The sequence below is a fragment of the Labeo rohita genome, chromosome 11, assembly GCF_022985175.1.
Source record: "Labeo rohita strain BAU-BD-2019 chromosome 11, IGBB_LRoh.1.0, whole genome shotgun sequence".
Lineage (NCBI taxonomy): Eukaryota > Metazoa > Chordata > Actinopteri > Cypriniformes > Cyprinidae > Labeo > Labeo rohita.
In genome coordinates, this window is record NC_066879.1 from 12,369,567 (window position 1) to 12,394,269 (window position 24,703).

Below are 24,703 nucleotides of genomic sequence, written 5' to 3' on the forward strand. Positions count from 1 at the left end.
TTATCTGCTGTATATACTATGGAAGCTTGTTTCCGCCACTAAATATAAAATAAAAAAGGTAATTGCGACTTTTTATCTCACAATTCTAACTTTTTTCTCGCAATTTTGAGTTTACATCTCGCAAGTCTGACTTTTTTTCTCAGAATTATGAGTCCAGTTCTGAGGAGACGAAAAGACTGATGTGTTCACAGAATTGCGACTTTGTATCTCACAAATCTGAGAAAAAAGTCAGAACTATGAGATAAGTCACAATAACTTTTTTTTATTCAGTGGCAGAAACAGGCTTCCATAATATACAGCCTTTGTTATACTTCATTCAATCTTGATAGTCTTTCCTACACTGAAATAAATTTAGTGTAGAAATAATTTTGTTCAGAAATTGCTAGAAAATTTCACAAATTAAGAAATGGCAAATAACATTATGAATTAAACTTGAAACACTGAAATGGTGTTGTAAACCCTTACTTCAAAACTTAGTTCACCAGATTACGAACTACTAATTAAATATAACTTCAATATATTTTTTCCTGCATGAGAACTTCTTGTAGTTTATTTAGCACTCGGATCCAATGGTTTTCCTGCTCACAAGAGACATCACTTTAATTTTTTATTTAATTGGTTTATTTAAATGTAACATTTATTTTTGTATTTACTTTTATTAATTAACTTCTTGATTTATGATTGCATGGTTTTGTGTAAGGTTGTCTGTACTCTTGAGGGTTTTTCACAGGACTGTGGATCTGGTCTAATGCTGCTGAACTCTTTATCAGCACTCCTGACCGATATGAACAGAGGCAGAAAAATAAACACACATCAGCGTCCGCGTGTGAAGCGTCACCTGCCACTGAGAGCAGTGACGAGCCGCATTAATGAATGCAGCAGAAATTGCAGCTCCGTCTAATGACACGCTGCCGCCACAGATCCTCCTCGGATGTGCCGCTTAATTTCTGCTCATTAGAAGAGGCAGAAGATCAGAGCCGGACACTTTAACACTGTTATTGGACATCTGTCCGTTTGAGACAGCGATCAGTCAGACGAGAGACATCTGTGCGGTTAATGTTCTGATGTTGGACTGAAAGAGTCTGTTATCAGCGCAGATTCATCTGTCACTGCTCTGAGAGGCAGAATCTGGGTCATTCCTACTGCATTCCCATCAAACACGCCGGAATAATAAAATGATCACAGAAATCACAATGATGTGAACATGCAGTGGATCAGGGTTAGTATAATTAACTAAAGCTATAAAAACATTACTTGAAATAAATGTTAACTGAAACAAAATAAAATAAAATTCATTAAGTTTTCTTAAGGATTTTTCCATGGTAAATATTCTCATTTTCATTTAGTTTAAGTACTGAAATATCTAAAACTAATTAAAATATATAAAAAACATACAGCTATTTAAAAAAAATATATATATATATGCTACCAAACTTTAAGATTAAAACAGAAATGACAAAAAAACAACTCAAAATATAAAAAATGTTAAACAGTATCTTAATGATACTAAAATAGCACTGTTTTTTTCCAAAATACTTAAAAATATATAAAATATATGTTTGCCCAGCAGTGAATGTGTGATGACTGCCACCCTGTGACTGATCTGAGAACAGCAGGAAAACACCACATATGATGAGCTGTTATGAGTTTGTAATGCTGCACATTCACCTTCTCAGCATCATAAGCACATCTATCTACTGCTTCCTGCTTGATTAGACTCACTGATTGATGAGCTGGAATCACTGTCACTGTAATCAATTCCACACAAGAAGAGAAACAGGACATTCCTTTAAGAAAAAACAAATGCATTTATTACAATCTATAACAGACAGAGACATTTAAAAGTGCAGCACTGACAGACAGACACACATTCACATACAAACATATTCACAACCGCTGATTTCAGCACAAAAATAAAAAAGAATTCAAGTATTCAGTCTGGCCACAGCAAGGAATTCAGAGTCCTTTCATCACTAACGTAAGGCAGGTATGGCCTGATGGGCTGGTCATATTGTCTGATGGGTTGGTCACATGTGCACTGATGGGCTGGCCACATGTGCTCTGATGGGCTGGTCACATGTGCTCTGATGGGCTGGCCACATGTGCTCTGATGGGCTGGTCACATGTGCTCTGATGGGCTGGCCACATGTGCTCTGATGGGCAGGTCACATGTGCTCTGATGGGCTGGCCACATGTGCTCTGATGGGCAGGTCACATGTGCTCTGATGGGCTGGCCACATGTGCTCTGATGGGCTGGCCACATGTGCACTGATGGGCTGGCCACATGTGCTCTGATGGGCTGGTCACATGTGCTCTGATGGGCTGGCCACATGTGCTCTGATGGGCTGGTCACATGTGCTCTGATGGGCTGGCCACATGTGCTCTGATGGGCAGGTCACATGTGCTCTGATGGGCTGGCCACATGTGCTCTGATGGGCTGGCCACATGTGCACATGCTCTGATGGGCTGGTCACATGTGCTCTGTTGGGCTGCTGGATGGGCCCACATGTGCTCTGATGGGCTGGTCACATGTGCTCTGATGGGCTGGCCACATGTGCTCTGATGGGCTGGTCACATGTGCTCTGATGGGCTGGCCACATGTGCTCTGATGGGCTGGCCACATGTGCTCTGATGGGCTGGTCACATGTGCTCTGATGGGCTGGCCACATGTGCTCTGATGGGCAGGTCACATGTGCTCTGATGGGCTGGCCACATGTGCTCTGATGGGCTGGTCACATGTGATGGGCTCACATGTATGGGGCTGGCCACATGTGCTCTGATGGGCAGGCCACGTGCACTGATAGGTTGGTCACATGCTCTGATGGGCTGGTCACATGTGCTCTGTTGGGCAGGTCACATGTGCTCTGATGGGCAGGCCACATGCACTGATAGGTTGGTCACATGCTCTGATGGGCTGGTCACATGTACTCTGATGGGCTGGTCACTTGCTCTGATGGACCGGCGTGTGTCACAGTGTTCAGATGTGGACATCTCAGTGACGTCACTCATCACCACGGCTCTCGTCTCAACGCAGGACTCATGGGTGGATCTGTGTTCGTGATTCTCCAGTCTGATATTCCTTCACAATCTTCTCCAGCTCTTCTAAACACGGGCTGATCGCTCGCCTCGACACAGGAGCCATTTTGAACCTACGGACAACAAAAACACAAGAATCAGACGAGTGAAAGCCGACTGACGATATCTCAGGACTGCACGATTCATCAAAATAAAACCCAAAGTGTGTGGCTTGATTAGTTTGCAGTACATGAGCTCCATCCAGGAGTCATAAATGTGTTTTCTTCACAAGTTTTCTGTTTATTTGTTTTAAAGCTCACATTTTAAGTTCCACAAACCTGCGCAGCAGTTCTCGGGCTCTCCGCGCAGCGGGTTTGTGTTTCTGCAGTGCCGCGGCACAGAACGCCGCTAGCGTGTTGTAGCAGTGCTCTCGCAGTGCATTATGGGTGCTGGTCTCCCACTGCGGGAGTTCACTGGTGTACCGGCACGCCGCCTGAACGAACTCCAGCAGCTTCTCCCAGTCAGCATTCTGCAGGAGCAAACGGCCTCCGTCCTGACACGAGCGCTGCACAAACAACCACATCACACTTCATCAACAACACATAAAAAACAACAAAAAACAGAATTTAGAGTTTAGAATAATTACCATTTTTAATGTTTTCAAAGTCTCTTCTGTCTAGCAAGGCTGCATTTTAAATTGTGAAATATTATTGCAGTTTAATAAAATAGCTGTTTTCCATGATCGCTGTGATCAAATCTGAATTTTCAGCATCATTACTCCAGTCTTCAGTGTCACATGATCCTTCAAAAATCATTCTAATATGCTGATTTGCTGCTCAACAAATATTTATGATTATTAGCAATGTTGAAAACAGTTGTGCTGCACAATATTTATGCAGAAACCATGATATATGACCAGTGAAATCCTTGGAGGAAGAAAAAAATAATACTTTTATTCACCAAGGACAAGAAAATTGATCAAAAGTGACAGTAAAGACATTTTAATGTGACAAAAGATTTCCATTTCAAATAAATGCTGATCTTTTGAACTTTCTATTCATCTGTGAATCCTGAACAATAAAGTGCACAGTTTACAAAAAAATATTGTGCAGCACAACTGTTTTCAACATTGCTAATAATCATAAATGTTTGTTGAGCAGCAAATCAGCATATTAGAATGATTTCTGAAGGATCATGTGACACTGAAGACTGGAGTAATGATGCTGAAAATTCAGCTGCGCATCACAGAAATAAATTACAGTTTAACCCTTATTCACATAGAAAACAGCGGTTTTAAATCGCTATAATATATTTATTTTTACTGCATTTTTGAACAAATAAATGCAACCTTGATGGGCAGAAGAGACTTTTTTAAACGTTAATAGTTTTCCAATCTTTGCTCAGCAGTGTGCAAACAATCTATTATAATTATTGTCGTTGTAATAGTGATTTTTTCTCACCTTGAAGGCCATCAGGTGTGGACGGGCTTTCCTATAGCAGTGGGCGTCCCGGTTGGAGGCGAGGCGGGAGTACGGGATGGATCTGTAGACGCTGGTCTTCTTCTGATGCAGATCCTCCAGTAAGAGCTTGAGGTCAGATGTGAGTGAGCCGGACGCCATCTGGACAGACTGAGAGCGTGAAGAGACACTTCAACAACAGCAAACGGCAGAATCATCAGACACCAGCGTAACTACCGTATCTACGTACGAACACAGGTTTGGTCTCACCTGCTCGGCGAGCAGAAGACTGTTGAGCAGCTGTTTGGAGACGGACGTCTCACACGCGTCCAGACCGTCTCTGGTCCGGCGTCTCCCTGAACCTGCGTCCACTTCAGAGACAGAAGAGCATTTATGAGCACCGACGTCACGATACACAGACACGCAAACACACGGATCATACGGTTACTCACACGCGTGTCCGTGTCTCACGCCGCAGCCGTGCGTCCTGTGTCTCGCACCGAGGGACAGACGGGAACACAAGATATCCATGTAGGATCTTCTCAAACGTCCTGTGGGGGGAAAATTCTGCGTGAGATTTAAAAGCTTTTGATGAAGGAAAGTGATGAAGATGTGTGTGAGTAAAGACATCAGTGATTTTAATGAAACCATGAAAGACCTTAAAGACAATCCTCATCTTCTTTATGACTGCAGACAGAAGTTGCAGCTTCATATATGAAAGTTAGTTATTGTTTGTAAAGACTGGATAAGAACTGTTAAAAATCATTTAATGGAGATCAGACTCAGAAACTGAACTGGAAACAATCATAAATCAATATATTGAACTGAACTGAACTGAATAATGACATAATTGTATTTTTAGAGCTGCTTTCCAGCAGAATCTCAATTTGCTCAGTTATTTCTGTTGTTTTCCTGTTTGTTTTTACGTGAAGCTGCTTTGAAACAATCTGTATCTGTATAAATCACTATAGAAAAAAATGTGACTTGACTAAATTGACTCCAGAATGATCTCGTAAGATGGTATTAACTTCCCTGACTGTTAACAAACTATCAAACATCATGATATGAAAAATATCATCAAATGAATGTAATAATTTCAGCGGTGATATCACAGTAACAGCTGCACTGACGAACTGGATCACATTTCCTCTGGGTTTTGTTGTCTGAACTATGATGATGATGATGATGATGTTGTTCTCACCTGTGATTTTGGCCTGTGGTTCTGGGATCTCCATTAACACTGATCTGTGATCAGACTCATCTGCCATTTTAAACTCTTTCTTCTCTTCCTGCAGGAATGGCGCGATAATGCCTCAGTTTTTCAATGTAAAACTAATATAACCTTTAGGATCGCCTCTTAAAAGAGCGTTGAACGCTAAAGGAGCAAAAACACTAAAGAACATCAATAAATAAATCAATAAACACTGATGAACAACAGAGAAAAGTTTCAGTTGGCGCCGAGAGCGCGCGCTCAGCACTCATTCATTTCGCCAGATCCCGCCCACAGCATTTAGCGCGCGGGCGGGGCTTCCATTCGTGCGCTCTGATTGGTTCAATGCTGTGAGGCGTGATTCTGATTGGTTGGACGTCAGTGTTGTGCCGTAGAAGCTCTGGATCGACTAAACTGTGAGTTTAAGGCTTTAATTTTAAATTCATTACCTCCATTTAATGATTTAATGTCATTATAATCATAAAACTGATTTAAACCGATGTGCAAGATATAAAAAGTCTTTTATTAACATCCAGATCTCATACATCAAAAATACTGAATATGTCAAGTCAGCTCTACATCTTACATGAGGAATCAAAACCATAACAGCGGTTACTATCCATTTAATGAGTGCAATAATTAGGTTTTGTCGAAAGAAAAAAGAAAAAGCAAAGTTCAGCACCATAAAGTGAAGGACGAGCGATGGTCAGGATGAGTTTCATCACAGTGTCTTTGTACTTTAGAATATGAATACGAGTCTCATTACAGCACCAAAAGTGATCAAAATCAAACACAACAAACATGAATGTCTTTGCTCTGGGGTCACACTGATGTGGACTAGGCACTCATGATTTGGCTGGCTGGTTCATCATGTTCAGGGTGTCAGACACACATTTCCCAGAGTTCAGTGGGGTTTGGACGGCGCTGTTTGATCCTTTCGCTGCACTGCAGCCTTTGGGTTTGGGAATCCTGGTCGGTCCAGGACGCCGGAATGATTCCAGAGGCATCTGTCAGGAGCCAAACAGAAAGACAGTGATCGGTTGGTGCTGGTGTGAGCATTTATATAGATTAAGCCCCCTGTTATTATTTTGTGTTTGTGGTCAAATTGCCTCACGTTGGTTTCCATGCAACTTGCCAAAAATCAACACTATGAAAAAGACTCCACTGTAGACTGTCAAAGACAGAAAATAAATTATTTCTATTGTGTGAGGAGTTCATTTGACCCACAGATTGTTTTCAAAATTAGCTTAAGACACAAAACATTTTTAGTTAGTTAATTTTTCTTTTGTCATGACTACTCGTAGTGACCATTTGTATTATATATTGCTATTATGTACTTCCTTTGCCTTTGTTGTCTTTTTCTCAAATTGGGTTTCTTGCAAAAAAAATTTCTTTTGACTGTGAAAGTCAACTACATAAAGAAATTTTTTTTTGGATGATTCAGAAGACGAGTCTCAGTTCTGAGTACACTATTTCTTATTTTAGTGTTTGACAGCCTACAATAAAAGTTTTATGTTTTTTTATCTGGTTCTTAAGTGTTTTTCATTTTTGGGAAATCAATTTAGAGTCAATTTGACCAGCAGCACAAAAGTCATATTAAAGTTTGTCCAGCCCTTTCTTAACACATCTACGTGTGGAAAATTTGCATGTAGATTCATGACCCTAAATGAGAAATATCCACCAAATTTCAGGACTACTAAAAAGTTTAATCAGTATTTCAAGCGAATCCAGTGTGAGTCAAACTAAGCCCAACACAACAGGTTTACACAGATCTGTACAGTGCTGAGATCACCAGAAGATGGCGCTCTCACACAGAACAGCTCTGGTTGGTGGATCTAGTACATGTGGATACACCAGACTTCATGCTCTCACACCAACATGCACTTGAAATTTCAGCCTTAGAAGAACCTCATCAAGAGGCCTTCAAGAAAATGGTCTGCTTTTCACGTCATATTTTCACCTCTATAGTAAATCCAGTCGGCTATAGCTGAGAAACTCTGACATGAGTCTGTGGAGGCAGAATGATGAACGTGTTTGAGAAACATGTCGATGTGAGATGTTTTTTGTTTGGAGCAGTTAGACAGAGAGCGATAGAGAGAGAGAGAGACAGGAGGCTTAGTGCAGACAGACGAGTGTTTCTGCAGTCATCTGCGAACGTCTCCTGAGGTCTGTGTGACGGATCTTATTCCCGCACAATCAGCACAAACGCTCTGCCAGAGAGTGATGTCAGCGCAGGAGAGTTTAGAAAGCATGTCAGCATGTCACCGTCAGGCCTCCCTCTGCTGCACATCTGCAAATGCATTTCTCTAAGAACGCTTGGCTAACGTTCCCATTTACTATATCTCTGAATGTTCTCTGAATATTAAAAAAAAATATTGGTTATGTTGCAGCATCAAGAATAATGTTACATGTTATTATTTTGGGAATGTTACGTTTGAATATACCGTAAACCAGTGGTTCCCAACCACGTTCCTGGAGGCCCCCAACACTGCATGTTTTCCATGTCTCTTTAATCCAACACACCTGATTTACATCATCAGCTCATTAGTAGAGACTTTAAGACCTGAAATGGGTGTGTCAGACAAAATGTGTAGTGTCGAGGAGCCTCCAGGAACGTGGTTGGGAACCACTGTTCTAAACCATCAGGAAAACATTCCACATCTGATGTATTAATGTTTTGTGTGCTAATGCTTTAAGAACATGTTTAAAGGCCAGATAACTTTATATGAACGTTCTATTAACGTTACTAGAAGAACGTAACTTTTAGAGAACATTCCGTTAACTGGGTTAGTTCTATTATAAGATCCAGTCCGCCAGAATCAGTCCAGTGACTTCTGCTGTGGATCTGGAGATGTTTTTCAGCATTCAGAAGTCTGCAGAGAACTTTCTAAATGAGCTCCCAAAACCAAACCAACTGCCTGCAGGTTTACGTCACACATGAAAAATGTTCTAATGTGGGTCACGCTGTGCTCTCGGCTCGGGTAACGCAGCAGAAACCCGTGCGGCTGGAGTCAGAGGGCACGTAGATGCACATAATGACCGCTAATTAAGAGTGTCGTATGAGCAGGAGCTTCCTGTGCCGGAGACGAGCCGGTGTCTCCGCGGCGGGGCAGCAGCTGCTGTCACCATGGAAACTAAACAAGGCTTTTGTTTGGGCTTTGGAGAGCCGCTGAGAGACCCGCCTCCAAACAATCGTGTTCTGTTGAAGGAACTCGCAGGAACATTTTTATTGTTTAACGCTTGCCTTCGCACATGCTGCAGCATCTGAGTTTCTTTACCAAGTAACTGATAAAGTAAACAAAGTAAACAAAAGCCTAAACTAGGCTAAGCTGGGGTTTTTTTGGTCTTAGCTTGCTTAGACAGTTTTTGAAGGCTTTTGCACACTTGTCAGGTGAAAAATCAGCTAAACCAACTTTAAGAGCAGTAAACCACCCTGCACCTAACCCTAACTTTATTCAAAGGGGAATCGTGTGTGTATAAATGTACCATCGGCCATCATCAAGTCATGAAAAGCACTTCCAATGTGAAAGCGATTCCTTCAGTCCCATAAGGCACCACATGTCATTTGTGTTTCCTGGTAACGAGGCTCACGTCATCTCTAGCGCACATACTGCATCGATTCAGACTAAACGAGTGCGTGTGTGTTTGAGTGTGATTCACTAACTGGGCTGATGAGACATCGTCTCGCTTCATAATCACAGCTGTTCTCAAGCCCTTTATGAACGGCAGTTTGTTTAGCCAGACGACCAGAGGATACACACTCCAGACGGCACAAATTCCAGCCTGAATCAATTTAACGCTTGATATAGTTCATGTACGAGTCCTCGCTCGCTCATGTGCTGCGTTTACACACGTGTGCGAGAGAGGCGATTCGTTAAAAAGAATATGTCTATACCACGCTGTAAGGTATGTGTTTGACAGCCATTAGTCTGCCAAAAAACTTGTCGTCTTTTTTGACCAGTGCATGCAAACCCATCACGTTAATGCTTTAACCTTCTACACACTGCAGAGTTTTAATGTTGTTTTTCTTTGGAGTCAAATCTCATGCAACGGCCATGCAGACGGTGAGGTTTTCCATGATATCATTAGAGAGGTCTGTAGATTCTCTCAGTGAGAGCGGATGATGATGGTGGTGTTTTGGACCGGGCCAGTAACTATGACTTCAGACAATGAATTGAACTCGTGCAGACGTGTTCTCAACCTCTTCTTACCTGATGAATGCAAAGTGAGACTTTCCTCACAGTGCTGCTCATTATATGAGCTGATTCGGTTCAGAAACATAATATGTCTTATTAGTGATTAAATGTTTTCTATTAAAAGCAACAAATAATTGAAATCATGCACTGTTACATCATGAATGTGTCTCTGCTCTAATGTGCATGTGCATCTCATCAGAATGCATCAGCTGCCTAAAATAATAATACATTTAGCTATTGTTACCAGTTTAATTATTAACAGAAAAAACAGAACCCCAACATAAAAAGTGAGTGGAAAATGAAAAATAAACCAAAATTCCAATTGTACATCAATCAGTGAACTTTAATGGTACAGGATCATTTGCTATCTAGCAAAAACAGTAAGTGCACTTAACCTCAAAGTGAAGTGAAAAAGCCCAAGTGCTTGTGTTCTCGTTATGTGTCGTTTTACATATCATGCACATAAACATCTCATTATTAATCAAACAGAAACAAACAAATCAAACCAACAGGAGAAACTACAGTTGCACTGGTTAGCCGCTACTGCAGTCAGGGACAACAGATCTGAGGGTGTGGAGTAGCAGTGGGTCACGGTGCCGGGGGTCGACGGCTGAGGAGATTGGGGGGGGCACACACTGTTCTACAGTCACTAATCAAACACTGGTCAGTTTGGGTCAGTCACAGATATTACTTACTGTAATTTGTGAGGGTCGTGAGATCGGACTGGATGTGGGTTTTATCACGATGCTGCTTGTGATTTTATTGTTGCCTTTGGCTGGAGTGCCATTGGTTAACACTGGAATCCTTTGCTCCGGCCCGAGGGAGTAATAGGGGATGGATTTGGCGGTGGCGTTTACGGCTTGAATGTAGGGGCTCCCTAAATGAATGTGGATTTTGTTGTCGTCAGTGGTAATGACATTTGGACCTGAGCTGTTGGACCTCTGTAGTTGCCAGCTGTTCTGCCTTTCCGGGCTCACGCGGAACACCGTGTGACCTCCCACGAGCTCCACCGGCTCCGACCGGTCGGGGGATCCAGTGGTGACGGACACGATCTGAATGGGCGACATGGCTCGGTCCGGGGTCACCGATCCGCAGGACTCCGAAGCTAGAGTTTGCGAATAGGCCGCCATGGTGAGTGGCGACATGGAGCGATCGGGTGTGCTGGGGCTGCAGGGACTCTCGGGAGGAGGGGGAGAACCCTTGGGCTTGTTGGAAGGTGAGATCGAGTTCTGGAGGATTGTGATTCGCTGTTTCGGAGGGGCGCCGCTTGTCGGGATGACCGCCGTGCTTGTGTAGGACTGGGCGTTCTCTGTGGTGGGACTCGTGATCTCGAGAGTTGCCATGTTGAGCCCGTGGTCAGGGGTCACTTTGATATGGAGGGGCTGCCCGGGACTGTGCGTGAGGAACACGTCTCCCTGCTGAACGTGATTGCCATTCTGTCTCGGTTGTATCTTGCCATTTATTTGGTGCTGACTTTCTCTAGTCTTAAGAAAAGGGCCCCTGACTCTCCTCATGTTGTTGTTAAGGTTGTTGACATTGTTCATGAGCGACGGAGTGCATTGCGCGAGGTTGATGTCATTGTAATTGACCTCGTCCTCCGGATCGCTCTCCACGTACAGCTTGCCGTTGACCAGGGCACGTTCCAGCGGCGCGAGATTCTTGTAATTCGGGGACAGGCTGTCTGTTGGGTCCGTCTGCACCTCCTTCGTGGAGACTTGGAGATCGGAGAAACGCCTTCCGTTCATGCCCGGTCGCAGGCTCTTGCTGAAGCGACGGTATCTCTCGAGTTCTCGCGTGAGGCTCTCCATCTCTCTGGCCAGCTCTTTGTTCCTGACCTCTTGCTGGGTGAGTTTTCTCTGTAGGGTTGTGTGGTCTGTTTTCAAGCGGCAGATGGATTCCTCCGTGCCCATGTACTCGTGGATCTTCTCTTTGAGGGCTTCCACCTCTCTGGTGAGATGGCTGGATTTGGCTTCCTCCTCTTTCAGGCGCTTGTACAGGATATGCTCTTGGTTGGATTCCTCTTTCTCAGCCAGCTGGTACTTGGACAGCTCCTTCCTGGACATCTCCAGCTCCTCCATCAGGGCTTTTGCTCGTTCCTGTTCGTTGGAATATCTCTTCTCCAGGGACTCAAACTCATCCTCTGTTTTCAGAAGATCACCCTCAACCACCTTCATCTCCTTTAACTTCCTCCTGAGGCGTTCCACTTCCTGGGTCAAATCTTTCACTTTGTTGTCCTCTTGCTGGTAGCGGTAGGGAGCTGGGCTCTTGGTGTGCTCCTCTTTGGATTTGTTCCTCAGTAATTCTCTTTCCACTGCTTCCAGTGACTGAAGCCTCTTTTTCATCATGCTGACTTTGGACTGAAGGTCGCTGTTTTTCTCTTCTTCCGCTTTCAGCTTGGCTTTGAGCTCGTCCCTCTCCCTGGTGGCAAGGCACATCTTCTCCTCCAGTTCGGCCTTTGACCGCAGAGCCTTCCTGCTCTCTTCGATCAGTTTTTCAGTGACAGTGTTGACTTTGTCTTGTTCTGCCTGCAGTTTGCCAGTGCTGTTTTGCACTTTGTCCTCCATCAGCTTTAACTTCTCGGCCATAGCCTTTCTCTCGTCCACCAGCATGACGGTCAGCGTTTTCAGTTTTGTCAGATCCTCCTTCAGCGTCAGCTCCGTCTTCTCCAAATGAGCCTCAGTGGCTTCGAGCTCTTTGATTCTGACTCTCAGCACGTCTAGCTCATTGGACATGTGTTTAGTCATGGTGCGCTCTTTCTCTAGGTTGCTTTTCAGTGAATTGCACTCCTGCTTGCTCTTCCCGAAGGCATCTTCTAATTTTTCGAGCTCCATGATTCTGTGATTCAGCTTGTCCACCTCTGCTTTCAAGCTACAGCTCTGGCCAGACTCCTTCTCCAGCTTTCTGTTGAGGTCCCTGCACATGTCCTCCATCTTGATCAGCTCCTCATCCTTCCCCTCCATTTCGAGCACTCGTTTCCTCAGCTCCTCCACCTCCGACACTAGGCTGGAGTTGCCGCACTCCCCTCGGCTGATTTTATCCCGTAGCTCCTGCAATTCCTCCTCTGCTCTGTGCAGGGTCTTGTTGGTTTCTTCCAGCTCGTCTAACTGGCGGCTCAGCGAGGAGAGCTTCTGCCGCAGCTGCCTGTTCTGGGCATCTTCGTTGGTCAGTTTGGCGGTCATGGCTTCCTGCTCTTGGTGGAAATGGCAGGCCTGGTTGCGTAACTCCTCCTCCAAACGAAGGACTTTGTTCTCCTCTTCTTGCAACCGGGTTTGGGCGGAGCTCAGCTCCTCTTGGGCCTGAGCGGCAGTATTCTGGAGTTCCTGGACCCTCGTCGTTTGTTGGGTCAGCTGCTCCGCCAGCCGCTGCTGTTCATCGACCACCAGCAGGGCGAAGGACTTCAGCTTGGTCAGCTCGTCCTTCAGATTTGTGACTTTCTTATTGTTTTCTTCCTCCTTTCTCTCCTGGCACGTCTTTTCCTGATCAATGAGCAGTTTCAGTCTGGCAACAGAGAAGAGAAAACAGGAAGATTGTTAACAGGAGACGTATAGACGGTCTGGGTTTTTTCAAAACATGACATTTTAAACATATGTTTGTGCAAACCTCTATTTTTTAGAAACATTTGGGCTCAAAGTGAAAGTTAACCATTCATCTGGGGACCTTCATGTCTATGTTTGTCCATGCCATATGAGGATATATGGAGGAAATTAAAACCCCCGTAGGCTAGAAGTGGGGCAGCGTGTGTTCCAGAGGTACAAAGTCGGGCAGAAAGCGGGGTCATGGTGGCTGGCGCGAGTTTCCCTGCTCCCAAATGCCGCCAGCGGTGGAGGGTGTTTTGACTACAGGACGCAGCTGCCAACCTGCACTACTGAAGGCACATTAGAGTGGAAATGGAAAAAGTCTCTTAATAAGGGGGTTCCTCTGTCTCTCCCCCCACACCCATGAACACCACCACCACCACCTTCCTTCAGTGGTTTTATATTTTAAGGAATTCCCCCTCCTCCAAAGGCCATTACTGGCTATGTAAACAAAACCTCTTTCAGAGGCTCCTAACCAGCAGTGGACAAGGATGATGTCAGCGGTACGAGGCGTATGAAACCACCTCATCCAGAAGTGTGTCCACATGCTTCCATGTGTGTGTCACTCATACGTGGCTTCGGCCATTCAAAGGTAATGGAAAATCGGGTTAAGAGAAAAAAAATCTAAGAATTCAAAAGATGAAAATAACAGGACAGGGGTAGAATATAAACGAAAGTCAAATCTAAAAATACAGTATTATAATAATCACAGTGCAGTGTTCGAGTGAACATGAACCAAAGCACCAGTTCTGAGATTACAGCGCTGCTTTACAGACTGAACGTTCATAAAGCGGTCAGCTGGCCATCCTCGCTACAGATGCTGGAAATATCTGCGGTGTTCCTCTTACATTGTGACTTCATTAAACATTTGTGGTTCACCATTAACGGAGGAAAACGAAAGCCAAAAGTTGAACTTTAAACTCTATTGTGCTAATTGCTCACAAATGCTGTAGTGAGCTCATTATCTGCCAACACGGGGCCAAAAAATACATCCAAGATGCATGTGTTAGATCATACTAACAAACCCTTGTTTTTTTATTTAGCAATCTGAACTACCTAAAAAGCTGATACTACATTTCTTTGTAATTTAATGGCATGATAGATTTATGCAATCGCTGCGCCGCGGTTTAAACATTAACCATCCTAAACCGTATGCAAGGTTAAAAACAATGCATTCTACATATATTTAAAATACCGCACTGAAAACAGTATGCCAAATGTGCCTGGATGGTATACTATTTCCAGTGCAAGTGATGTAATGAATTTAGCTGGACGCAAACACAAACAGTACAAGACAATGGTTGTTATGAAATGTTATGGCGTGGTAGTGAGTTCTGATGCTGCTTTACTGTACTTTCCCACCACTGAAGTGCATACTTTTCCTGTAGTAGAAATATGCTAATTGAGACACAACCCATGATTCCCAGCAGCCCCCCGGGTGGAAATGACACGTCTTCTGTGATCACGTAAATACATTTGCTCCGGGACTCTCATTTATTCAATCTTCTAACCGCAGATTCTGGATTAAACAGCGCACAGACAACAGCGTGATCGATCCGAAGACACGGCGCTGATGAGAAAACATAACGAAAGCAAAAAGGATCCCGAGCTCATCACAATGCAGCAGCGTGAGCATCCGACGGCCTAAAAGCAACTCAGGAAATCAGGAGGCGTCCATTAAAAAGAGAAACGCTCCTTCCCTTCCCCGTTTTAACCTTGGACCGCCCGATCGACTTGGACTCGCTCCCAAGAGCCCAGATTTTTACAGAGAAAAGTGAGGAAAAATCTATGCCATGGAAAAAAGACTTTAATACGGACTTGGAAAAGAATGCGAGAAGGATTTAAACGTCATGAATAAGGGTGTGTGAAATCTCAAGATGATCTGAGAGAACGTACAAAAAAAACAGACTAGATTTCAGTTTGGATCATTACATGCGTTTTCTATGTCATGGCTATTGTGCGTTTCTGTGATGTTTGAAAATGCATCAAAACTCTCATTTTTGCCTTCAAATGCTGATCATTAAACAACTTTAGCAATCACATTAAAAGCATTATGGGATAAAAGACTAAACATTCACTCTGTAAAGTCCAGAGGTGTTTGTGTCCAGCAGAGGGCAGCAGATCAGAGACGGAGCTGCTCATACAGGCATTATTACGTCTCATAATGCTCAAAAACAGGAAACTAAACATGCATTAAAGGACCAAACGTTTACAAAAACGTCAGTGACATTTAAACAGAACAGATTCCGGAGACGTAAACATTAGTCTGTTGAGTGAGGTGAAGTTCAGAAATGACTTTTCTAGAAGCACCAGATACTTGCACTGGAATAAAAAACTAACTGTACTGGAGATAATAACCGTATATAAGCCGAGTTAATAACAGGACTGACGTTAATGACAGTACGTAACTGGAACACGTTCATCTAACAAATATAATCTCGTTCTTTTTCAAAATCTACTCATTTTATTCATTCATCAACCGGCATGAAATTAAGACTTGGTGAATGTAACTAAACAAACAGATGAACATCTACATCATCTGGAGGACATGTGAACATGTGAACACCATTATTACATTATAAAGACATGAAACAACAGACTCAAAGATCATCATCATCATCATTCCAGCAGAACATGTAGATCTTCAGTTCTACTGACTTAGAAAGTTAGAAAGTTTAAACAACATCAGATTTGATGCAATGCAAGTGTTACCACTAGAACTCAATCCACCAGCTCATTTAAAGTTAAATCATCCCATATATAACGCGATATCAAAGACCATGTACACGCAGTCAGTGTTTCTGCATGCGTGTGTGTGTGTGTTTGTGTCGTACCTGGTCAGTGTCGTTGAGCCGCTGCCGCTGGTGTTCAGTGTGTCAGTGATCTGAACATTCCAGCTCTGAAACTCAACAATGAGACGGACTGAAGACGCCTATGAGAGCATGACATCATCAGCACGCCCTTATATGGAGCCTCTCACAGCCATGAGCTCATGTGTGTGTGTGTGTGTGTGTGTGTTACAGGACAGAGTGTGTGATTAATGTGTTAAATATCTGCAGTCTGTATGTCAGCGCTCTGGAAGGCAGCGCATGTGTGTGTGAGAGAGAGAGAAAGAGATGAGAAACTTTCTTTGGATTACAACATTTCCTTCTGGTTTTCCTCACTTGAAGTCATTAATTCACCCAAAGGGAGAAAAATGTACTAACATTTATAAAACACAGAGAAATATCCGTGTGTGTGTGTGTGTGTGTGTGTGTGTGTGCAAGAGAGAGTCAGAGATCAAATGTAACTAAACTGATCAGTTCTTCAGTTGTTACATAACCTTTTTTACTATCTTGTTAACACTTCACAGGAATGTTTTATTAGTTAACCTGAACAATACTTTTGCAGTTAACTTTAATTTCAACATTTACTAATGCATTGAAGATCCAATGTATCTGTTAAGTTTAGTTAATGCAGTGTGAACTAAAATGAGCATACATTTTTATGAACTAGCATTATTAAAGATTAATAAATGCTGTAAAAATACATTGTTCATCGTTAGCTTATGTTCGTTAAAGCATTAATGATAACAATTAAAACTTGACTGCAAAGTGTTACTTTTAATAGATAGAACTACAGATATTCTATATTGTTTAAATCTATTTCAGCTGATGACAATACAGAATGTGCTTTTATCGTGTTAATAAAAAGGAAAGAAACAAGAGAGTCATGTTTGAGTTTCTTTAAAGGGGTCATCAGATGCCCATTTTCCACAAGTTGATATGATTCTTTAGAGTCTTAATGAAAAGTCTATAATATACTTTGGTTAAAAATTCTCAATGGTTTTGTAAAACAACACCCTTTTTGCCTTTGTCAAAATCAGCTCTGCAAAAATTATCCTACTCTGATGGATTGTTCCTTTAAATGCAAATGAGCTCTGCTCGCCCGCCCCTCTCTTCTGTCTGTGGAGTGACGCGCCTGTTTACTTTAGCCGCGTTTAACGCGTTTACCTGCTAAACTTGTTAATTATCACGTTATAAGGAAAGGTGATCGCAAAGATTCATAATGAAACCCTTATACACACTTCTGCTGTAAGTGAAGCTGGATCACGAATGATTCTGTCGAACGTAGACAGATATATGTAGATCGGGAGGCGCATTCCATTCACAAACGGATGTCGGGAGTAAATGACGACCACTGTGTTCATTATTACATCCAGCAACACAACACCTCAATCACTCAATCGGAGATATTCTTGTCTAACTTACATCCCTGCTCCGGCATCAAAACATGGAAAGTTACTGGACTGTTACAGCTGATCTGAGGTAAGACGCTCATGTCAATCAACTATTGTGGGAGTGGCCTCTGTCATGTGACGCCACAACGACAGGCATCTGAGAACGGCTCGATTTAAAAAAGGGGATATTATTTTTACAGATTAATTAAAAACCACTGCATGGATTTTTATCATTATAGGGTAGATTTGTACATACACTGACAACACACATTAATGTTCAAACAACATGCAAAAGTGACCTTTGGATCTGACGACCCCTTTAAATTAATTAATTCATAAACATTAAGCCTTTTGTCTGTCACGAGTCAAACAAATCTTTCTGAATCTGAATCCAGAGGTGAGGTGAATAACATGAGCGACTCATATTTCACATGAAGTGACCTCACAAACCATTTAATTCCCATGTCATTATACACATTTGTGTCCTCATAAACCATATTTTCAAAACACGCACACATAATTGTGTTCCTATCATTATGGGTTCATTCCATAGGTGTAATGGTTTTTCTACTGTACAAACTGTATTTTCTATCACACCTAAACCTACACAAAACTACAGGCACTTTGAGATTCATAATCTTGTTTCCTCATGGGGTCCAAAAAGGTCTCCACAAGGTCAATTTACTGCACACACACACACAAACTTATCAATTTGGTTACATTTTATCTGTGTCTCACGCCCATTTGCATGCACACTCACGCTCTCCCACACACACACACACACACCTGTATTATCTTTCACACACTTTCGCACACTTACTCAAATTCTCTCGCACACTAGGGCACTCACACACCTGTATTATCTCGCATACTGTCTCGCACCCTTCTTACACACTCACACACTCGCATATGCACACACTCACTTTCACACACACACACACACACACACACTCGCTCTTACTCACACACTCATCTGGAAGTCATCTGAAGGCCTCGGCTCTGTTTGCAGAAGTTTCAGGGCAACACAAACACACCGTCGCTGCTTGTGCAACATCCTCGTTCCTCCGCACAAACAACACAGATTCCTTAATTTAGAATCACAATCAGTGTGTCTGAGAGAGCGTGTGTGAGCCACATGTGTGTAAGATGACGCAACGCTCACATCTGCTGTCAGGAGAACTGGATTTATGCAACATCTCCAGATGAAGCTTCAGCGAAACAAACTCATCACAACGCTTTTATCTCACAAACATTCAACATTATCGAGTGACTTTCTAGCAGCTTCCTGTTTAAACTCTTTACCACCACATGAGTAACTTTCAACCACAGAACGAACAGACGTCACCGCGTAGTAATGCTTTCTGAAATTTGTCCGTTCTCTACACTGAGATGTTTACCGATCACAATCAAAACATCTCCTATATTTTTTCAACACCGTCACTTAAACGACTGCTGAATAAATGTGAGAAATGTTAAACTCGCAACCGTTAAACTCAACTCGACAACTGTTTACAGTACATTCGTTAAAAACGACGGATTGTATTTTCATTAATACTTTTTCTTAGAATCGTTTATTCTGGCTTACAAGTCAGCATGAAACAGCAAGACTTAAGCATATAAAAAGTGCATTACAAAATACAAACCTCTCAGAAATGAGAGTGAGATACTGAGGTTTCTCTAGATGCCTGTTCAACCAAAATGTGTTGTTCACCATGACAAAAAGACACAGCTGTGGTTAAAACAAGTAAAATACAAATAGATGCTGGTGGTTTAGTAATACCAATATAGAAACGTAATCAAACAAAACATGAGGAAAATCAAACATGCTCAAGCAACCGAGTTTATCATTTCTGGAGCACACGAGATGGACTGAGCCTCTGATCGTAAAATCTGTGTGTGTGTCTGCGATTGATAATATGTGTGTGTGTGTGTGTGTTTAAAGAAACAGCCAGATGTTTATATGGTTCTCGTGGCCTGCAGCTGATTACCTGGGAAGAATGACATCATAACTGAACCCATATGAGCTGATGATCTCACTGCGCAGGAGTGTGTGTGTGTGTGTGTGTGAAATCACCGCTGGCTATTTTGACTGTCGTTCCAGTACAAAGTTGTTCGGTTTCTAATTCGAAACACAAATGTTTGTTTACAGCTGGAGCTGAGGGAGAAACTGATGAACTGAATCCACAGCGAACGAACACGCCTGATCGATCCGATCACAGAATCTACGGTTTTGAATAGATTAGAGTTCATGACAATCACAAACACAAACACTCTGACCACTCGATTATTCAGGACATTCACAGATACACACACGTGTGACCTTTGACCTCAGGCTGGTTCTGATTGGCTGTCAGGTTCAGCTTTGCAGGACTCATGGGTAATGAACGCATGACATCATCTCCTCCGGCCTTCAGCTGATGAGCAGAACATGAGTTTCCTTATAGATGAACAACAAGCAGCAAAACCCAAACTGTCTCACTCTGTTATAATGAATTATGGATGTAAATTCATCTGCTTGTCTTTTGTTTGCTGAAGATGCCGATCTCCTGTAACGTTCAGGCGTTATGATGACATCACTGATTACTCTGTGTGTGTGTTTGTGAGCATCTGAAAACAATTATCTCTCAGCAGAGGCGAGTGTGAGTTCCTTCATGAATATGTCATGATGTTTTACTGAGGAATGTGATTTCAAAGTGACTGAGGACACACACAGATGGCACATGTTGCTTCACAGCTCAAATGAAACATGATGTTCAACTTCAGACAATTTCAACTATTATCCTGTTTGTCCTTTCAGAGTCAATTTATTTGATTTGAGGAAAAAATGGTAATATTGTGAAATGTTTTATAATTTAAATAGCTGTTTTCTATGTGAATATGTGTTAAACTGTCATTGATTTCTGTGATGTGCAGCTGAATTTTCAGCATCATTACTCCAGTCTTCAGTGTCACATGATCCTTCACAAATCATTCTAATATGCTGATTTGCTGCTCAACAAACATTTATGATTATTCGCAATGCTGAAAACAGTTGTGCTGCACAATATTTTCGTGGAAACTGTGATATGATGGAGCTGAAAGCGTCTTAGAAACACTAGATAACACAATCTACAACAGTGATGTGTTTTACCTGCGTTGCTTAGAGGTGCGTAACACAACGACATGAGCTCTAATCACACACACACACACACACACACACACACACATTACAGCAGCTCTTTCATTAACCTGCTGCTTTCATGTGCAAACCGTTACACCCACAATCCCTTCATCTGTCTGCGCATCTGACAGGTGAGCACATTCATCCTGAATTTACGTCTCCAGCGTCTTATGTTGGATTAACACACACACACACACACACACACACACACACACACAGGTTTCCATGTTCTATGGATTCGTTCTATAGGTGTAATGGTTTTTCTACTGTACAAACTGTATTTTCTATTCTCTAACCCTTCACACAAAAATACAGACATTTTTAGATTCTCAAAAAGCACAGTTTAGTATGTTTTTTAAGCTGGTTTATGAGGACACAGGACATATTTGTGTCTTCATAAACCATATAAACCTGCACACACTCACTATAACACACTCTGTCTCTCACACACACTGTAAGCAGTTACTGTTCAGTTATTAATAACTAGTCTGAAAACACAACAGTCCTCTCGAGGTCAAACTGAAAGGAGAAGTTCACTTCCAGAACAAAAATTCACATATAATGTAACTTCAAAAATCATTTCAAAATCATCCTACATCACTGCGGAAGTACCGACACAGTGTTTGCAAAGTGAACATGCAAAGAAGATCAAACACCCTTAACAAAAAAGGTAAAACAGTGATATAGGACGATTTTGAAGTTGAGGGAGAACATGAGATGGGAGTTTTTCCACATACACTAACTGACATGAACTGGAACAAAAACAGAGTTCAGGCAGAGTAAGACAAGACGAGCGTTTGACATTTAAAAGTATATAAATTGTATTATTTTAATGAAAATAACCAATCGTTTCGCTCAATAAGACCCTTCTTCCTCAGCTGGGATCGTTTACAACCACATTTGTGATCGTTTGAAGCTGCATTTAAACTACATTTTGGAAGTTCAAACTCGGGGCACCATATCAGTCCATTATATGGAGAAAAATCCTGAAATGTTTTCCTCAAAAAACATAATTTCTTTACGACTGAAGAAAGAAAGACATGAACATCTTGGATGACAAGGGGGTGAGTACATTATCTGTGAACCTTTGTTCTGGAAGTGGACTTCTCCTTGAACTCAAGCATAAACTTGTAAAAACTGTAAAACTTTTAAAGCTTTTTATATGTATGAATATCTACATTCATAAATCTATATATTTGATCCTCACACGTTTTATCTGATACTGCAAATGCAAGTAAGTTTGATGTGAGGTTGAAGTTTGAGTCTTTTATAGCAGCTACAGTGCAGCGTGCAGCCAAATAATCCAAATCTGATGAAAGCAGCGGTTCTGCTTAATTCTCTTCAGCTCAAACACAGCAAACAGTTTCATGATAATTATACCAACAGACCAGCAGTGACATCATGTCTGCTCTGAGAAGACTCTGACACGTGAGGAACAGAAGCTTCATTGATCACAACGGGAGAAATCTAGATGAGAGATGAGGCGTTTGTTTAAATCCCTCACCGCCGGCCTGTTTGTGACCCGAGAGCAGAAGAACAAGAGGCTTTTCTGTTCTGAGGTGTTTCTGAGCTTCAGCTGGGATCAGAATGGAGTCTTTTATCCTTCACAGGCCTTCTACAGATCCTCTAAACATCAGTAAACTCATCTGCTGTCTTAAATAATCTACTCTCATCCACAGACCGGAGTGTGTTTGTGACGCTTTCATCACTGAGCGCGTGTTTGAACGCAGACGCGTGACTCAGCACATCACAGGACTCACATCAGGCCTTCACCGCACCAAGAACCCCGTGTAGAACGAAGAACGTGTGCAGAGAAAACAGAGAAAACACAGAACATACCAAACCCTGCTGTGACCCTGTCACCTCCGCCGAGGAATAGTTCACCCAAAAATTAACATAAAACCCTCAGATCGTCCAAGATTAGGATGAGTTTGTTTGTTCATCAGATTTGTGTAAATGTGTCATTCCATCACTGTCTCACCAATGGATGTGAATGGGTGCCGTCAGAATGAGAGTCCAAACAGCTGATAAAAACATCACAATAATCCACAAGTAACCCACACCACTCCAGTCCATCAGTTCACATCTCGAGAAGACAAAAGATGAAACAAATCCATCAAGACATTTTTAACTAAAATACATTGAGTCCATAATCCATAATAACACTTCCTCCAGTGAAAAAGTCCATCTCACATCAAAATCTGAGCTGTTTTGGCTTGTAAATGGTGCTTGATCTGTGCAGATTTCTCTCCTGATTCAGACCAGAGGAAGTGTTATTATGGATTATGGACTCAGCTTTTGTCTTATTTGTTATTGTGATGCTTTTATCAGCTGTTTGGACTCTCATTCTGATGGCACCCATTCACATCCATTGGTGAGACAGTGATGAAATGGCACAATTACACAAATCTGATGAACAAACAAACTCATCCTAACGTTGGATGGTCTGAGGATGAGCACATTTTCCACTAATGTTAACTTTTCACCTAAAAATCCACAAACCCAACTCAACTCTTAGTTGCTGTCAAACTCTTCAGGCCATGACATTCTCATGCTCTTTCTCATGTCACATCTTTCATATCAGTTCTGAGGAGGTTCTGACACTCAGAGGCAGAAGTACCTGTGTGTTACTGCTTTGGGTTTTGGGTTTTTGAGCTGAACTTGTGAATCTCGCATCCGTTCGACAGCAAGAAGAGCTTTTTACTCCTCCAGATGATTCCAATTACATTTCTACAGGAGCGTCCAAGAAACGCCGTGAGCCCGTAAAACTTAGTGACTCTTCGATTTTGCACATTGTCTGTCAGTCTGTGAAACGGCGCCTTTAAAACCAACAATCACATGGAAAGATAAACTCACAAACTAAAGCCAGCCACTGAAACACGGCTCCGGAGACTCATCCGATCACTGATTACTGATTTGTTTGTGTCATATCAGCAGCAAAGGCTGTTTTAATGGAGCTGTAGAAATGAATTCAATAAATGACATGCGATAATTAAACAATATTTTTCCAACAACAACCACATGAAAGTGCGGGAATGATGTGAATGTGTGTGTGACGGCCGATCTGAGGTCAGAGCGAGGCCGTACCTGTCGACTCCCGCTGGATTCTGGCACGCGACCATCGCACGGATCGCACAGGAATCTCACAGGGAATGAGAGTGATTTAACTTCATCTGTTCTCTCTCTATCGTACAGTAAAGCCGCGGATGAACGCTGTACAGATCAGGCAGATGTTGTGCTGTTTGTGCCTGTCTGACCAGCAACTGAGAGAGATGTGAATGTACTTAATTTAAATAAAATACCCACATATTTCAGTTTTTAATTATTAAAGATTATTAACCGTGATGAGGATGATGTACAAACACACATACAGTGGGGTCACATTAGAAATCTGTTATTCGAAGTCTAATTTAACACTGAAAGCTTTTTGGAAATGATTTGAGTCACATTTTATTAAAAATTAGTTTTAAAAAGATATTTCATTATCAAATAATACTCAATATTATTAGTATTATTAGTAGTAGACATGGCCCATTAGGTGTGAAATCAGTTCATTTTTCAATTAAACTTTTGTAACCTTTATGTAATTTAAATATTAAAAATGTTATATACTTGTTTTTATGTTTGTTTGTTTGTTTGTTTATTTACTGTTAAAATCCACAAAAAACATTCTTTTAGAAAAATGTGCACACTGTAAAAGTTATTGGAGTATAAAAGTAAATACTAATTTAATGTTTTCACTTCAAACTTTTACGAATTCAGTGTTATCTGCTGTTTCTCTGTAATTATTTGTGAATATTGTGAAACTGAAAATATTTTAGTTCAAACCGTTTCAGTCGACAGAAAACTCGAGAATGTGAGTTGGTGTATC

The 24,703-nt window shown here is 42.0% G+C and overlaps 2 protein-coding genes across 4 annotated transcripts in view; both read right to left on the reverse strand.

The window, feature by feature from the left end:
• Positions 1-3,004: 3,004 nt before the first annotated feature.
• LOC127173533 (uncharacterized) lies at positions 3,005-5,966 on the reverse strand. The gene is made up of 6 exons (XM_051123464.1): positions 5,674-5,966; positions 4,925-5,023; positions 4,743-4,843; positions 4,476-4,643; positions 3,354-3,580; positions 3,005-3,149 (listed from the first exon to the last, which is right to left on the reverse strand). The coding sequence occupies exons 1-6, from the start codon at positions 5,738-5,740 to the stop codon at positions 3,038-3,040; spliced, it is 774 nt and encodes a 257-aa protein (XP_050979421.1). The 5' UTR covers positions 5,741-5,966; the 3' UTR covers positions 3,005-3,037.
• A 218-nt stretch (positions 5,967-6,184) lies between these two features.
• Positions 6,185-24,703, reverse strand: part of filip1l (filamin A interacting protein 1-like) — a 40,882-nt gene continuing 22,363 nt past the window's right edge. For 2 of the 3 annotated variants that reach the window (XM_051123451.1, XM_051123452.1), the window contains 2 exons: positions 10,574-13,376; positions 6,185-6,689 (listed from right to left, as the gene is read on the reverse strand). In XM_051123451.1, the coding sequence (XP_050979408.1) occupies positions 6,528-6,689; positions 10,574-13,376 (2,965 nt within the window). In that variant the 3' untranslated portion in view covers positions 6,185-6,527. Of the gene's footprint in view, positions 6,690-10,573; positions 13,377-16,287; positions 16,434-24,703 lie in introns of those variants that run through there. The other variant, XR_007828779.1, reaches the window with a different exon arrangement.

Coding starts and splice junctions, on each gene's coding strand:
- LOC127173533 (XM_051123464.1), bottom strand. CDS start 5,740: ATGGCAGATGAGTCTGATCACAGATCAGTGTTAATGGAGATCCCAGAA. Junction 4,644..4,742: donor GTCTTCTGCTCGCCGAGCAG/GTGAGACCAAAC, acceptor TCACGCTCTCAG/TCTGTCCAGATGGCGTCCGG. Junction 3,150..3,353: donor GCCCGAGAACTGCTGCGCAG/GTTTGTGGAACT, acceptor TGTTGTCCGTAG/GTTCAAAATGGCTCCTGTGT.